Source organism: Lissotriton vulgaris, chromosome 7 (assembly GCF_964263255.1).
Source record: "Lissotriton vulgaris chromosome 7, aLisVul1.2, whole genome shotgun sequence".
Taxonomy (NCBI): Eukaryota; Metazoa; Chordata; class Amphibia; order Caudata; family Salamandridae; genus Lissotriton; species Lissotriton vulgaris.
The window spans coordinates 307945540-307962267 of NC_141695.1; the positions used below are offsets into that span (position 1 = coordinate 307945540).

General features: G+C 48.2%; 2 protein-coding genes across 3 annotated transcripts in view; one reads left to right on the top strand and one right to left on the bottom strand.

Annotated features, from left to right (window-relative positions):
* SHANK1 (SH3 and multiple ankyrin repeat domains 1) overlaps positions 1-16728 on the bottom strand; it is a 1619594-nt gene that overhangs the window by 926690 nt on the left and 676176 nt on the right. The window lies entirely within an intron of this gene.
* LOC147701436 (uncharacterized) overlaps positions 1-16728 on the top strand; it is a 166366-nt gene that overhangs the window by 15076 nt on the left and 134562 nt on the right. The window contains exons 4-7 of one of the 2 annotated variants that reach the window (XM_086930107.1): positions 5274-5366; positions 9573-9677; positions 11074-11178; positions 11374-15009. In XM_086930107.1, coding sequence (XP_086786233.1) covers positions 5274-5366; positions 9573-9677; positions 11074-11156 — 281 coding nt within the window. In that variant the 3' untranslated portion in view covers positions 11157-11178; positions 11374-15009. Of the gene's footprint in view, positions 1-5273; positions 5367-9572; positions 9678-11073; positions 11179-11373; positions 15010-16728 lie in introns of those variants that run through there. The other variant, XM_086930108.1, reaches the window with a different exon arrangement.

Consider the following 16728-nt stretch of genomic DNA (forward strand, 5'->3'; position numbering starts at 1 on the left):
CAAGGCCAGAACTTACAATTTTAAAAAAGTGCACCAAGCCCGAGGTCGATGAGGGTTTAAAGATAGTGTGAATCACGGCCCCAAAATGCAGGGGGAGATCAGTATTCAAAAGGGCATGCACCTCGGTGCGAGTGTTAGCCACGTGAAGGAGAAATGCTTCATGGGAAGATGTAAGGGCTACTTCCTTTTGAGACAAAAGAGCCCTTATTCGACTCCTCTTATTGAACTCTGCTTTCAAGGTCAGAATGGAAGGCTAGATGTATACATTGAGCTTCTCATATGGAAGAGGAAACAGCACATTTTTGCAGCAAACTACACATTGGGAAACAGTCACAATGTACGGTATCCCTGCCAGCATACCACAGCAGTCTTAATTATTTAAAAGTAAATAACTACCGTTTGCCACCAATGTGAAAGTCGGAGTTATGGCCGGGACATGATTTCCTTTTAAAAAGCTTGCTAAATTCGGGGTGTAGGAATTACAAGAGCCGTGCCATTGGATGTTCCAGCAGACTAATGAGTGATCAGGTGTGGAAGTGCAATCTTCACCTTTCAAATAAACTTCTTTACACTCCCTCAGGCACCTATAGGTAAATGGCAGAGACCAAGCTTCATGGAGATAAGCACTGCCTAAAGGTTTAAATCTGCCTATGGCATAATACTTCATACATAAATCGAATTTGAAAAGGGGGAAAGGCAACGTTATTAACCCATGAATTAGCCACACAGCAGAATTAAATTCGGCAACAGAAAAAGGCAATGGTTCTAACTTTTCAACATGCAAAAGTGAATATGCAGCACTTTTCATAGACATAAATTGTTGTTTCACAGTCAAATTAAATAGTAAAAATAAAGAAGAAGCATTCATGTAGTCCCAAGGCACTTTACCAGCCTTCAGAGTCTGTAATGTCCAAGCAAATTGCATAATGGAGCGCAATTGATTCTGACCATGGTACAAAACAGACACCTCGTCCTGTACAATATCAACCACAGATGACACAATATTATCCAATGTATAAATTCAGGAGGAAAGGGTGTTAATGCTGTTATCAACCACTGCAAGAACTGGCCAGATCTAGTTCACGCAACCTAGAAGCTGCTACAATCTGAGACAGTTTTCAAACTTCATTGTAAACAGCATATACCCATATTTGCAATCTGCCTCCCACAGGGCCTTTAACAAAGTCATTCAGATCAACATATTCATTTAATTTGGACAGATGCACTTTAACTGACGCTAATGTGGAATGTTTGAGCCAGTTCTGACATAATTTGCCTACTGAATAGGTAGTAACAGAATGATCACTTTGAAAACAGGGATCCACCCTCACCTGCATATAGCCAGAACTTTTTTGCCATAATAACCAACCTTGGGAATCAAAACTGGAAATATTAAAAGATTTCAGCAACAGAGACTGTAATTCACTAAGGGACAAATCAGTGTGATTATTCCAAGAAGGGTAAATCAGGTAGAGGGAGCATTTAATTTTTTAGACGTAGCAAATTCAAAGCAGGTTGTTTGTGAAATTGTCGAAATTTAAAAACAACATATAGTCCGGGATGAGACATGCGCGATGTAAAGCCTCAGTGCTTTGTACCTGCCAGTCTTTAGAACCCCAAACAGATTTTAGATCAACAGTATCTTTCCACAGTTCATAGCCCCCAACTGCTACTTGGTCAAGAAAGGACTTAGAATATAACAATTTAGTGTGGGTAAGTCTAACTTCGGAAGAGGACTTGCCAGTCATCTTAAAATAAAATGTGTCAGGATTAGATTGATCAAAATCAGTAAAATATGCAAACTTTTTCAAAAGAGTTTTTGAGCTGCCCTCAATGGGAGATGGACAATGTTCCCACTGTGTATAACTTACCACATTCATAAATGTGTTAGCTTTGTGCAGAAAATGATTGCCATAGTGTTGGTAACAAAATAAATCAGCATAATTGGCTGAATCCAAATACAAATCTTCAGCATCAAAAGTAGCATCATATTTCAAATCAGAAAACAGAGCCTCTATGGCCTGGACATCGCAATCATCCGAGTGTATATTTTGTTTGACTACATCCCCCAATGAGCCACGTAGTACATTTGGAACATTAATAACCTCTGTGGGGCTGTGAATTTGAAATCTAACAGCATCCCATACAATCCCATCTAAAACAGGCCAAGCTGTAATGTTAACAAAAGTCCGGTCTCTCTTCATGATGTGAGATGAGGAGTGGGGTGCCAAAATTCCATCAATTAACTGAATTGAAGTTCGCCATGAGCCACGGCGCTCCGGTGCTCATTACCAGCTCAGCTCGTCATGAACCATGGAACGCTCGCATGCGGGGATAATTCCCCTGCTGTGCTGAGTGTTCCACGGGAACGGGTGTGGTCATGACGAGCTGAGCTCGTCATGAGCACAGGAGCGCCGTGCCTCATGACGAGCTCAGCTCGTAATGAGCATGCGGGCGCCGTGCGCGCCACCCTCCACCCCAGCACAGAGGAAAAATAACCCCCGCAGCAAAGGGGTTAACAGAGTGTCCATAGTGTCCATTCACCAAACGGAAAAAATACACCACAAATCCAATCAACATGAACAAAAAAATTGAAAAAAGCACAAGCCAAATGTAAGTCCAAGGGGGTATTAAAAAGTGTTTCTTAAACCAAACAGCAAAAATCGAAATTTTCGATGGGGACTTCGATGCAACAGTGCCAAATGAAAAGCGTGACTGGTTAACTGCAGATGTTTGCAAATCAGGCATCGAGAAGTCTGTAGGGTAGGTATACCCTGTTTCATCAAGGGGATCACCAGCCGGTGTATTCATTAAATGATCAGTAACTATAGGCATCTCGATGGCCATGTCAGGCCTGGTGGAACTCGCCGGAGACAAAACAGAATTTTTCAGCATTGCTGGACACTCGGGTTAAATGTACACATATATATTATTCACTACGGGCATAAGGCCTGAAATGGGATGAGGTTCTAGAATGTGCTCCAGTGGAAGACAGAGTACTGTTTTAAGAGCTTTGGATGGGGGCTATTTCTGCTACGTATAGAACCTTCATTAATAGTATGGTGAATGGGCTGCAGAAATTGAGGAATAAATGGGAGGCAGATGTAGGAGCAATGGAAGATGTTGATTGGCAAGGCAGCCCAAATGGCACCAAGGGAGGTAGCAATCAAGTCATGTCTGCACCTGATTCTGTACACAGACTGTACAGAAGTTGCCAGTGCAAAATGGGAGGGCCCAGTCGTCCAACTATTTGAAATGTATGGGGAGGAGGCTACATTTCTTCATGCGGTGTGAGGATGCAACAAGCTGTAGGAATATTGGCAGTTAATATTCGGGATGCTCAGTCAAATATTGATTTGTGACATTTCATTGCTGCCGCAATTGTTTATACTAGGGATACCGAGTGACGTTGACTGACTTAGATTCAAGCCTATGTCTTGTATGCTATCCCTAACTGTTGGCAAAAAAAGATCCTGCACGAAAGTGGGCCGCACAAACCATGCCAACCATACTTAAATGGCGCTAAGACCTGGATGTGTACATGGAGGCTGAAAAAATAACATGTGAACGTAGGTTCTGTCCCCAGAAGTTCCTGAAAATTTGGAAATAGTAGAGACACTCTAATGGAATTTGGGAACTAGGGGCCCGATTGACAAAATGAACTTAGACACAATTCTAAACTTACTACCATTTTGGTATTCTCTGAATGAACTTAAGACAAAATCCTAAACTTACTACCATTTTGGTATTCTCTGAATGAACTTAAAACAAAATCCCAAACTTACTACCATTTTGGTATTCACAGAATGAACGTACTACTTTTGGTATTCACAGAATCAACTTACTACTTTTGGTATTCACAGAATGGATTTACGACTACTAACTTTACGTCCGCACTCGGGTCGGAATTTCCGCATCCGGAGTGGGAATTGCGCTTAAGGCCGGAATCTCCGCTTCTGGGCCAGAATTTCCGCTTCTAGCCGGAACTCCTGATTTTTTGCTGGAATACCACCATTTTGGCCTGATGAACGTTTTAGTTGCCAACCATCCCCCACCACGCTCCAGTGAAGTCAATTAACACTAACTGCAAGACCGGCAGCACCACACATAAAAGCAGTACACAGGTAAATGGGATGACAAGAAAAAGTGTATGAAAAGATTGTCTGTGTTGCACTGGCATTGTGAGTAAGGAAGTTGTACAAAGTGTATTAAAGAATATAGTCAGTCAGAGACTCATGTGTTACCCTGTATGTTGCACAAGTCCCAGAATCCTTTGTAAAAGAAACGGCAGATCCCTTTCCCACTATTGAAAACATGGGCACAGTACTGATGACATATATACCTAACCCTGCTAAGTAGCACTTGACAAAGTGCCCTTTCCACTCCTCCAGATGTGTCTGAGTCAGTCAAAAATGTAAGGGGTTGCGGAGCATATGGAAATCAAATGACAAATGAATTGGGACAATAGAAGGGGGCAGCCAGCACCAATGCGACAGGCAATTCTACCCTTGCACCACCACGGATGCTTCGCATTACCAATGCTGCGCACCGTGGCACAGGGGTAGACAGATGTGTGTCTCTTCTGATGGGCAGAGGGCGGCACTTTTCTAGAGTTGTGTCGCCAGTGCAATGCAACTCCAACAATGTTCATGGACCGCCCATACCTAACATGCTGCGCCACTCCTTACGTCTGCTTCAAGCATGCGTAAGGTTTCGTCGCAGCGGCCTATGAAAAGTTACTCCGTGTAATCTTGTACATTTCACTGCATCACTTTCGTGAGGCATTTCACAAAGGAATGCCCACCCTGCTTGCAATACATTAAACCTGACGCAGGTCTAATGTTGTGCAAGGGTACACAAAGTGACGCATCTCCCTAGATGCGTCACGTTGTAACTAAGTCACAACGTGGCACATGGTTTCCGCCACTGCTGTGTCGCAGAAGTGACGCAACGGCGGCTTAAATATCTAGCAGGGGGCCTGTAAATCTGCCACTAATTATCCAAGATGTAACACCCTGTGCCAGCAAAAATCACAGAGCAGGAGTTGAGAGAATCCTCAGATCAAAGTATGTCATTCACATATTCAGTTGTTCATTTCCCACCCTGCCACACCATTACATCCCCAACGCCCCACTGCACCCACCTGCTCCGACTGCTGCAGAACTTCACAACACTGTTAGCATGCAGAAGATATGGGGTAATGCCTGAAAAGTTCCAAATGTACATTTCCCATTTGGTTACTTTTCTCTCTTCTCACCTATTGACATTTTCAGCCAGAGCACTGACAAACGCAGTAGCAGAGGTCCCTGCATCTTCTGGGAGGAAACAACATCGTCCAGAGCAAGGCATACCACCCTCACAAACTGGTAAGTCAAACTGGTCAGGAGATGGTCAAAAGGCATACATTGTCAGGAGAAAACAGAGGGACACATAGTGCCTGAATGTGAAAGGTAACCAGAGATGAAAAACTAGCTTAACAACTATTAGATTTGACAATGGACATTCATCTTTAGCAAATGACATATGTGAATAGCGAAAGATAAAATATAATATGTCTTGGCTCATCATACCTTTGTAATTGGTGAACATAATATGTATTCCACCAACAGTCCCAGACCTGGGAATTCAATCCTGCCATCGAGTGCCACAACAAGTCAAAAGGGTGTCCCCACTATATTGTAATAGTGTCTGTAGACATAATCAATCAATCAATCAATCAAAGCATTTATATAGCGCGGTACTCACCCGGAGGGGCTCAAGGCGCTTGGGTGGTCCTCTACTGCTCGAAAAGCCAGGTCGGGAGTTGCTTCCTGAAGGAGAGGTGGTCTTGGGTCAGGCGGAGGTGGATGGGGAGGGAGTTCCACGTCTTGGCAGCCAGGTAGGAGAAGGATCTTCCTCCCCTTGTGGCTCTTCGGATGCGCGGAACGGCGGCTAGGGCTTAGGTGGTCGATCGTAGCTGGCGGGTGGGAGTGTAGAAGGTCAGGCGGTCGTTGAGGTATCTGGGGCCTTGGTTGTGGAGGGCTTTGTGTGCGTGGGTGAGGAGCCGGAACATGATTCTTTTGCTGACAGGGAGCCAGTGCAGGTCTCTCAGGTGTCCAGAGATGTGGCTGTGTCGGGGGATGTCCATGAAGAGTCGTGCTGAGGCGTCCTGGATGCGCTGGAGTCTTTGCTGGAGTTTGGCAGTGGTTCCGGCGTAAAGGGTGTTCCTGTAGTCCAGTCGGCTGGTGACGAGGGCCTGGGTGACCGTCTTCCTGGTTTCGGTGGGGATCCACCGGAAGATCTTACGTAGCATGCGTAGGATGTTGAAGTAGGACGAGGAGACGGCGTTGACTTGTCTGGTCATCGAGAGGGAGGAGTCCAGGATGAAGGCCAGGTTTCGTGCATGGTCCGTTGGTTTGGGTGCGTTACAGAGGGCAGGGGGCCACCAGGAGTCGTCCCAGGCGGACGGTGATGATCCCAGGATGAGGACTTCCGTCTTTTCTGAGTTCAGTTTTAGGTGGCTGTTCGTCATCCACTCGGCTACGTCTTTCATCCCTTCGTGTAGGTTGGCTTTGGCGGTGGCTGGGTCGTTGGTGAGGGAGAGGATCAGCTGGGTGTGGTCGGCGTAGGAGATGATGATGAGGTTGTGTTGGCGTGCGATGGCCGCGAGGGGGCTCATGTAGATGTTGAACAGCGTGGGGCTGAGTGAGGATCCTTGAGGTACGCCGCAGATGACTTCGGTGGCCTCTGATCTGAACGGGGAGACAGACTCTCTGGGTTCTTCCGGCGAGGAAGGAGATGATCCACTCCAGTGCCTTCTCCTGGATTCCGATGTTGTGCAGGCGCTGTACAAGGGTGCGGTGGCAGACCGTGTCGAACGCCACGGAGAGGTCCAGGAGGATGAGGGCTGCCGTTTCCCCGTTGTCGAGCAGGGATTGGATGTCGTCGGTGGCTGCGATGAGGGCGATCTCAGTGCTGTGGTTGGCCCAGAAGCCGGACTGTGAGTGGTCGAGGGATCCATTCGTCTAAAGGAAGGCGGCCAGCTGTCTGTTGACTGTCTTCTCGATGACTTTGGCAGGAAACGGCAGGAGCGAGATGGGGAGGTAGTTCTTGAGGTCGGTGGGGTCCGCTGATGGTTTCTTCAGTAGGGCGCTGAGTTCGGGGTGCTTCCAGCTCTCTGGGAAGGTGGCGGTGTTGAAGGAGGCGTTGGTGATATCTCGGAGATGGGGTGCGATGATGGAGTCGGCCTTGTTGAAGACGTGGTGAGGGCAGGGGTCGGTAGGTGATCCGGAGTGGATGGAGTTCATTGTGCGGATGACGTCTTCGGTGTTGACTAGTGCCCAGGCGCGGAGGGTGGTGGTGGGGGGCGTCGGCTGTGTGCTGAAACTGTTGTGTATGTCTGCGATCTTGCTGTGGAAGAACGAGGCGAGCGAGTTGCAGAGGTCTTCCGAGGGGGTGATGTCGTTGTTTCCGGCGCTAGGGTTCGAGAGCTCTTTGACGATGTTGAAGAGTTCTTTGCTGTTGTGGGCATTGTTTTCTAGTCGTTCCTTGAATGCGGTTTTCTTGGTGGTGTGGATCAGCTGATGGTGTTTTCATGTGGCGAGCTTTAGGGTGGTCATGTTGTATGGTGTCGGGTCTCTGCAGCAGGCTTTCTCGAGGGTACAGCAGTTCTTCTTCGAGCTCTTGAGTTCGTCGGTGAACCAGGATGCTTTCTTGTTGCCGGGTCTGACGGGGGGGTCTTCAGTGGAGTGAGGTCGTCTGCACAGTTGCTGATCCACCTTGTGAGGTTGTTGGCAGCTTGGTTGGGGTTCGCTGAGCTGGCGGGAGGGTTCTGGCTCAGGGATGTTGCGAGCTGGTCGGCTGTGATCTTGCTCCAGCTTCTGCGGGGAGTCTGTTGCGGGTGGTGGTGGAGCATGGTCCTGCTAAAGGTGAAGTGGACGCAGCTGTGGTCCGTCGTGGCTGAAGGAGATGTCTTTGCTGGAGGAGAAGACGGGGTCAAGCGTGTGTCCGGCATAGTGGGTGGGGGTGTTCACCAGTTGCTTGAGTCCGAGGTTGTTGAGGTTGTCCAGCAGGGGTTGAGGTCCCCTAGGAGGATGTAGTCAGCGGAGGGGAGGGCGTGCGGGCTGATGAAGTCTGCGATGTCTTTGCTGAATTGTGTGCGTGGTCCCGGGGGTCTGTAGATGAGGGTGCCTCTGAGGGTGGTCTTGGGGTCGGTGTGTATCTGGAAGTGCAGGTGTTCGGCGGCTGTGAGGGTGTCGTCGGAGTTGGTCGTGATGCGGATGGTGTTCTTGTGGACGATGGCGATGCCTCCTCCAGTCTGGTTGATGCGGTCCCTCCGGGTGATCTTGTATCCGTCCGGGATGGCGATGGCGATGTCGGGCGCTGAGGAGGCGTTCATCCATGTTTCCGTGAGGAAGGCGACCTCTGGGGATGTGGAGTCGAGGAGGTTCCAGAGTTCTACGGCGTGTCTGTGGACTGAGCGGGTGTTGAGCAGGATGCACTTCAGGTGGTTGCTGCTGGGGGTTGGCCTGGCGGGTGTAGTGCAGGTCCGGGTGCAGGAGAACTTGCATGCTTGGCAGGTGAAGGGTCCGTGGGTGCGTCCTGGGGTGGCTCGGTGGCAGCCTGGGCTCCGGCCGGTGTTGAGTGCGTTGAGGGAGGCGGCGTCGTAGGTCCGGCAGGTGGGCTGGTATCTGCGGGGGCCAGGGGTTCTGGCGCTGGGCACGGTCCAGGCACGGACGGGCGTAGACGAGCTTGCCTTTGGCGAGCCTTCGGCGCGCCCGCTGCGTGTACGCGTGCACTCTGCCATAAATGGAGAGTGGGGAGGGGAGGGGCGAGGGAGGAGCAGCTGGGAGGCGGGAGCGGGGTGGCGGGAGGGGGGGGCAGCGGTGCAGTGATGCTGGAGGGAGCATGGGTGGGGCCGCGGGGGAGCAGCGGCAGGGAGCGGGGTGGGGCAGGGGACAAGCGGCACAATAAGCTAGCAGAAATCAGGAAAATACAGAACAGGAACTTCACAGTAAAACAAATAAAATACCACAAGTGCACAGGACGGCGGAACGAGAAGCCAAGCGGCAGAGAAAAGGGGCGGCGATACAGGTGCCTAGCACGAGCAGGTACCGAGGGCAGGCAGGGTCCAGAGGCAGGGGCAGGGCTCAGCGGCAGCAGGAGGAGGCCGGGCACACTCGGGGAGGGCCACGCGGCGGGATGAGGGAGCGACCGCGTCTGACCAGGTCAGATCAGAATCATCAAGAATTCAAGTGTTAACAAATACGACAACGAGGAACAAGAAGTGAGCTACCATTGTCAGTAGTAATGACAATGGATCCACTGTCCAACTCAGAATGTGTTCGCTATACATGAAATCCCCAGTCCACCCAGCTGGTCATGTACTTCTCACATTGTATGGCTTGTTTGTTGGCCATCAACAAAACACGAAAGTGGACCTTATTCCAGGATTCAGAGTCATGTCATTCTGATATACGTCGCTTCAAGGTAGTGAGCCCACTATAAGTTATATATGGGATCACTCATGATATTAAGTGACACACACTTCTGCAATGGTGGTGCCCACAACTGCTTGTGCTTATCCTTTGTAGGTACAATGAGGTCCTCCCAGAATCAGAGACACACACTGACTCCTGCTACAAGGTTGGCTGTGACATCTGTTCCGGGACCACACACTGGGTCGGTGCTGGGCCATGGTGAGTAAACCCAAACATAATGTACCTGAATGCTCATTAAATGTGCCTTTGATCTCCACCATATGTTGTATGTGTTGTACAACACTGTTGTCCTGCATCACAATATGCTCACATATGGCATTTAATCACATACCAGATCAGACTTTGGTGGCTAATGAAAGGATGACACAAAATGTATGCCAAGTGAGTGCAGAATGGATGTAAAATAGTACAATGTGTCATTTGAAGTGTCCATAACACAACTGGCTTGCAATTCAATGATATGAAAACTCCCTAGCAAATTATCTATTGGAAAATCATATTGAAATTGGTATGGATGAGGCTCACACTGATGTCAGTTGTGTACCTTTGAGATGGGTGTATGGGATGCTAAGCTGGATCTCCATGCAGTTACATTTTCAAATCACTTGGCTGAAAAGCAACAAGCTAGTCCACTGAAGGGGGAAAGCATCAAAGCTTCTCATCTTAGCTGCAATGTGGGATCATTACCAAATATTGCATTCTGCTTACCTCCTCTTCTACTGTATTTACATATAGGTGAGTGGTTGTCATATGAGGTTAGGATGTCTGCTGTACAAGACATCATCCGTTGTCAGCTAAATACTACCATGATGTTGGAATTAGGGTATGCAAACGGAGGCACTCAAAGGATGGACATAAGAAATCTGTGCTCATTCAGTCAAAAATGAGCTTTGAGACTTCAAGGGTGGGAAGCACAAATGATCAACATTATGTACCCGACTATTGCACATCTCACACATGAACACCTTTTGACTTGTCAACAGACAACATTACACTCCTGAAACCTGTTGGTCTTAATGGTGAATGTGAAATCAGTGTAAAGCGAAGTAGTCCGGGTCATTGATACCCTTCCTTGAAATTTCAGTAACCTTTTCATACAAGTTTGTCTGTTGATGTGTAATGTATTGATGTCAGTGCTGCGTAGAGGTAACAGCTGGCAACTACTGCATGTGAGCAGGGGCCCACATGTAAAGTCCATGAGGGAAACATGCCGCACATTGTCTTGGATTATCCAGTCAATGGTTATTGAGAATGACATGTTAGCTCATAGCTACCATCTGTTGTACTGAAGTATGAACATCTATGTCTCATCACCGCTGCTGACAGGATGACACCAGTGCAGCGTACACCATCCAGGGGAATGCATGACATCCTGGCTGCAGCAGTGAAACCCTCTTGCACCTGTCCATCATGTAATTCAGGCATAACGTGTCACTAGCTTAGATTACTAAACCATGACAGAGATCAAGATCCCCTTCTGTATGGAATCAGCAGTTGTTGTTTACAAAGTGACATGCATATTATAGGTGTCACATGTGCCTGTTTGTAAATTGGTAATGCTGATCATTGAGAATGTCGTCACTGCCCTATACAGCTGCTGGATCGTGGACAGCCATGTCAACAACATCAATGAGCAGACAGGTTCAGCATTTGAGAACAGGGGTGATTGTGAAGTAACAGAAAGTTGTGGCTGGAGTTGGTGAGTTTGCTTGTATAATGTACATCTCAGTTTAACATCTCAGTGCTATGGTGTGAGCTGTCAATTGTGGTGGTACACTAACCAGGTCACATGATCCTCATCTGTTGATGAAAAGTGCAGTTAATCCAACCATTGAGTCGCACCACATCTAATACCAGGTCAATCACTAACACAGTTGCAACCTCTGTGTTCCAGGGGATGAAGAGGAAGAGAATGAGGATGACGGACCTACAAGTGTGGGCCGGCGGGCAAACAGAGGGGAAAATCCACTGATCCTCCAGGCAGTTATGTCGGCAGCAATTACTGTGCAAGGGGAGGAGGAAGTCACTAAGGACGAAGACTTGGAAGAGGATGTCGATTATATGTCCATCCACTCCGAGGATGACAATTCGGTTGCCATTAACAGCAATCGTACCACATCGCCAATATCATTCACGGCCTCACATCCTCCTCCCAGCAACGTCCGTCAGCCTCCTCCAAAACAAATAATTGCCTGTCCCCAGCATAGGGCGAACCAGCCACGGAACTCACGCCACCCAACACAGACATCACTCTCTCACAGCCCTCACGTCCAGGACCGACATGGTGGTACCCCTACACGCTCTTCACTATACAGTGTATCCCTGGCATCCTCTCCACCATCTGGGGAAAGTCCAACCCTGTTGTTGGGCAGGTATACCCTGGGCACCATTTTCCAGCGCACAGACTTCCATCTGCCAACCCCGCCCTACTGTTGGACCTGCTGGTCCCATCGAAGGCAGACACCTGCAGGGGGGCCTGCTCCTGGCTATGGTGGCCAGAGGGAGCAAGCCTTCTTCCAATAGCAAACAAATGTGAGGCAGGACATTCGTGCCATAGGGGCTACCCTGTCAGACATGTCTGAGTCCCTGCAGGACATGGTCCAATTCACTCAGGTGGTGGACAGACTGAGCCATGTTTTGGATAGTATGGAAAGAACTTGGCAGGACATGTCCAGGAATATGAGAGACATGATATCCATCCAAAGGGAAGAGAGCGCAAGACACCATACCTTGGCCATGAAGATGATGGAAGGCATGTTGAAAGTGATCCAAAGTCTCCCTTCACGGTCAACGGAGGGAGGGGAGCCATCATATCTGCCTGCAGGACAGCACATCCACACACCTGTACCACCAACTGCCCAGGACCACAGCTGAGGTGCACATCCACACCGGTGCCCTGAACAGGCAATCCCACCACCTGCACAACCACCAGCAACCCCCGTAACGGCACTCCGACCACCTGCACAACCACCAGTAACCCCTGCACAGGCACTCCGAACACCTACACAACCACCAGCAACCCCTGTACAGACACTCTCACCACCTGCACAACCACCAGGAACCCCTATACAGGCACTGCCACCATCTGTACAACCACCTCCTTTCCAGGCACAAGCACCAACTGTGCATACACCATTGGCTCCTATACATGTAGGTCACCCTGTACAGGTACATGGACAACATCCACATACACATAGGCGAAAAGCCAGACCTGATCCCTCACAGCGATCATCACATCTGAAATTGCGATGTCGCAAGGACGATGCCATTGACAACATCCCAAAATTAGATTGACCACTGAATATGTGTACAGAAAAAGTAAAGATCTTCCGTAGGAAGATTTTTTTGTATATTATGACCTGTATAACGAGATGTAGGTGACCTGGAGATGTAAGGAGGTATGTGTGTGTGTGTGACACAGTTACAAGTGTAACCCATTATTGCAATAACCCATAATGTGCAATATAGATAACTCACTAGATAAGTGTCCATTTTCTGTACCAGACATTCACAATGAAGTCAAACAAGTTAAAGTAAGTAGGATTCCTTAAACATATTCATGTTAGATCATTAGAACAACCGTCCGTTTGGGAGGGAGAAAGGAAAACAAATGATAATCTTAATGCAGATGAAGAGGGTACCTTGGATTGGGGTTGGGCAACAAAAATATAACAAATCAGGGAGCGTCAGGGAAACCAGTTTATTTACAAGGGGAAAATAATTTTTTGTCCACAAAGATGCATCAGTCAAAAAGTCAAGTGTCCTTATGGTCATCTTCTAACACCGCAATGTCCAGATCCTCCGAGTCTGATGCAGGCACACGGTTGGTCAGTGCAGGAACAGGCACCACATGGGTTCATGACACAGGAGGGGTACGGGGGAAATAGTGTGGGCCAACGGACAGGGGGAGACACTGACGGTGGTATGGGAAGGGAGTTGGGAAACAACAGACGACATGGCTGTGGCTTCGGAATTGACGCTGGTGATGAGGGTGGCCAGAGTTGCGACAAGCTCCGCTCGCATCATGCACATCTCCAGACACATCTGTAGCGTGATGCGAGCGGACATGTCTGGCTGACCCCCACACATCCACCTCAAGTCCTCTGGGACAGCCACAGGAGGAACAACACAGGGAGGGGCCTGGTTGGGAGTGGAGGGATGTGGTACCTCAGGTCCGGAGGCGATGTTGTGGTCGAGCAGGCAGCTACGATGGGGGGGACTGGTTGCAGGGGATGCAGCTGGAGTCCCCGATGGAATGGGGCCACTGGAGGTGGGGAGGGGCAGATGGCAGGCCCAGGTTGTGTACTGGCCTGCCCCAAGGACACCTCGACCAAACCCACAGGTGAATAGCCTGGGGAAGAGTAGCACTCCATCACCCCATGGCCAGAGGTGTTGGGTTCTCCCCCCCCTTCAATGGCCACAGCCTCCACCCGGGCTGTAGCACCTGATCCGTGTTCCTTGTCAGTCCGGGTGGGCACAATCCCATTGCCTTCAGATGTTGAGGGTCCCTCCTCATCCTCTTCTTCCTCATTGGTCGAAAGAGTTTGTAGCTGCCTGCGCACTGATGGCCTCCCGCTCCGGACCTGGTCCTGCTGTTCGGCCACTTGGCCAGCTGTGCCTGTTGAATGTAGGCAAAATCATGATGTAGTGGTTGTTTTATTCAGGACATGACCCATACATGATGAGCTTTGTTGCTGACGCCATTAGAGAGAAGGGCAATTGGTTGAATGTACTTAAGGAGAAGCTTTAGACCTATCGCATAACTCCCCATACTACTACGGAAGTTAGTCCGTTCAAGTTACTTAAAGGTAGGGATCCTGCGTCTAACATTTGTCCCTGGTGGTTTAAGGAAAAATGTAAAAATTTTGGAGAAGGCGAAGTTGATATCCCAAGTGTTGCGAATAGAGTTTGTTGTAAACAGAGTAAGTCAGCTTTGTGGTACAACAAGAGGTGGAAGACAAGGGAGCATAATGTTTGTGTGGGTGATTGGGTTAGGATTCTGAAACCTTTTATGGTTAGCAAAGGAATGAGTAAGTATGGTAGACCCATTAAAATGTAAAGAGTTTTCAGTACTTCTGTCATCACCCAAGATGGCAAGGTCTGGAATTTGAGTAAAGTTGCAAAATGTCCAACACAAAATGAATTGCAGTCTCAATGTCAAGGTAATCTTGTCCAATGTGACAATTCCAATGGAAGAATTGTTTCAGGTCCTTTTTCTGACTCTGTAGCATCAAGAGTCAAAGATGATGTGCGCATCAGAAGAAGGCGTACTACTCTACAGGATTTTGTATAATATGTTTTCTGTTCTTTCTTTTAATGAGGGAGATGTGTTACATTCTGTATAGCTGAAGTATTACCTGTTCTGTAACCCTTTCCCTTTAAGTGCACGCGCCATGTTATGTTTCCTATGATGTTCTGTATTCTCAACAGAGCTTTCCTCATACAGCATTCTGCTGTCTTTGTCAGTTGTTACCTGAACACTGCTGTGCTAGGACTTGATGCTGTGCTGCACAATAAATCATCTTAAAGCTAACCTCTTCCTTGGATTATTACAAAAAGGTCAGACTTTGTTTTCCTCTGACCACACTATACAGTTGTCAGTGTTAACAAGCATACATTACGAGTATGTTCACTGTCATCTCCTGATTTAAATCTGACATGGACATCTCACATGAATATTTGTGGCTTACACAACAGTATTGGCCAACCCTCAACTTTGGCATTCTTGTGATTGGTGTGTCCTGTGACTGCTACATGTGCAGGTTCCAAAACCAGTCCACCAAAGGTGAATAGAGAGAGAGTCCAGATTTAAATAAAATTGCCCAGTGATATATAGTTGCAGCTCTTTGGCGTCTGGACGAATGTCATTTGCTGAATAGCATTTTATGGGACAAGACAAATGCCGAATGTGGGTCACACATCCACATGGCTCTAGGCTATTTGTTTTGCTACATTGTGAGTCTAGCTTTTTGATGTCTCCTCACAAAATCTGACAATCCAATGCCACATATTGGTTTTGGTGAGTGATAAGGTAGTGCAGTACACCGGTGACCAATGGTGAGTCGTTGTGACAACTACCTGTACATGTGAAATGGCATACAAGCCACTGAGGGTAAGACGTGTGTCAGTGGACACATTTTGCAAATTTAGAAACACTTAGGAGTGAGGCAAGGATCTCAAAGTCTGTCTTGACTCCATGGCACATGATGATCTGTCTCAATTAGAACTCAAACTCAACAAATGCAATGCAAGTCACAGCATCCAATACTGTTTGGCCTGCCATGCACAAAGTGGACAGTGTCTGTACCATTGCTCATCCAATGCACACATCAGTTATGATTCCCTTGCTTCACTGGAAGTGGTGCTGGCAGAGCAAATTACAACACAAATGCACAAGTGTGGCTCATTTACCCAGTTGTCAGGAATAAACTACAACTCCCAAAATGCACTCTGCCCTGTACAGTCCATATGCCACAGTGTGCCTTTTTATTCTTGATGACTTCTGCATGGACATCGTATAGGTGATTGGAGGCATGGAACACACAGTGGTACAGTACTGTCTTCACTCACATCATACTCCCAGACACATTATGCATAGAGACACTTACCAGGTCTCTCCTGCTCATGCTCCTCCAGCTGAGCATGGAGGGTCGGCCCAGCTGCTCGCAGGACCCTCCTGCACAGTGGGGAGAGGCGAGGACGATGCACATGGTGCTGGGAAGACTGCCCCATCAGCTCCTAAGCCTTGTGCCGGGACCAGCGTTTTAGGTCCTCCCAGCGCTTGCGGCATGACCTAGCCACTGCAGCGCTCACCGATGTTGTCCCATATCCTGGCCCGGGCTGCAGCGCTCAACTGATATTCAGGGTCCCCATAAAGCTGAGGATATTTGGCCAGCACCCCCTCTACCAAGATGTCTAATTCCTTTTGTGTGAAAGGGAGTGCTTTCTCTTCATAACCCTCAGCCATTTTGGGGCAAATAAGTATAATAAGAGCAGCAGGATGGCAGAGGATCTGATCTATGAGAGAGGATGACTTAGAATGAACACAAAATGGCTTCCAACAACTTCCTGTGATGTATTTCCTGTCTTCCACTTCCTGTATAACATTTCCTGTATGAAATGATGTGTTCCGGGTTATTTTCAGAGGTTAGGCCCAGAAAACGTAGTTGCCGGTTCCGGAGCGGCGGGTCCGCATCTGCGTATTAAGGTCCGAAACCAAAAATTACGTTTTCGGGCCGTAATCTCCTAA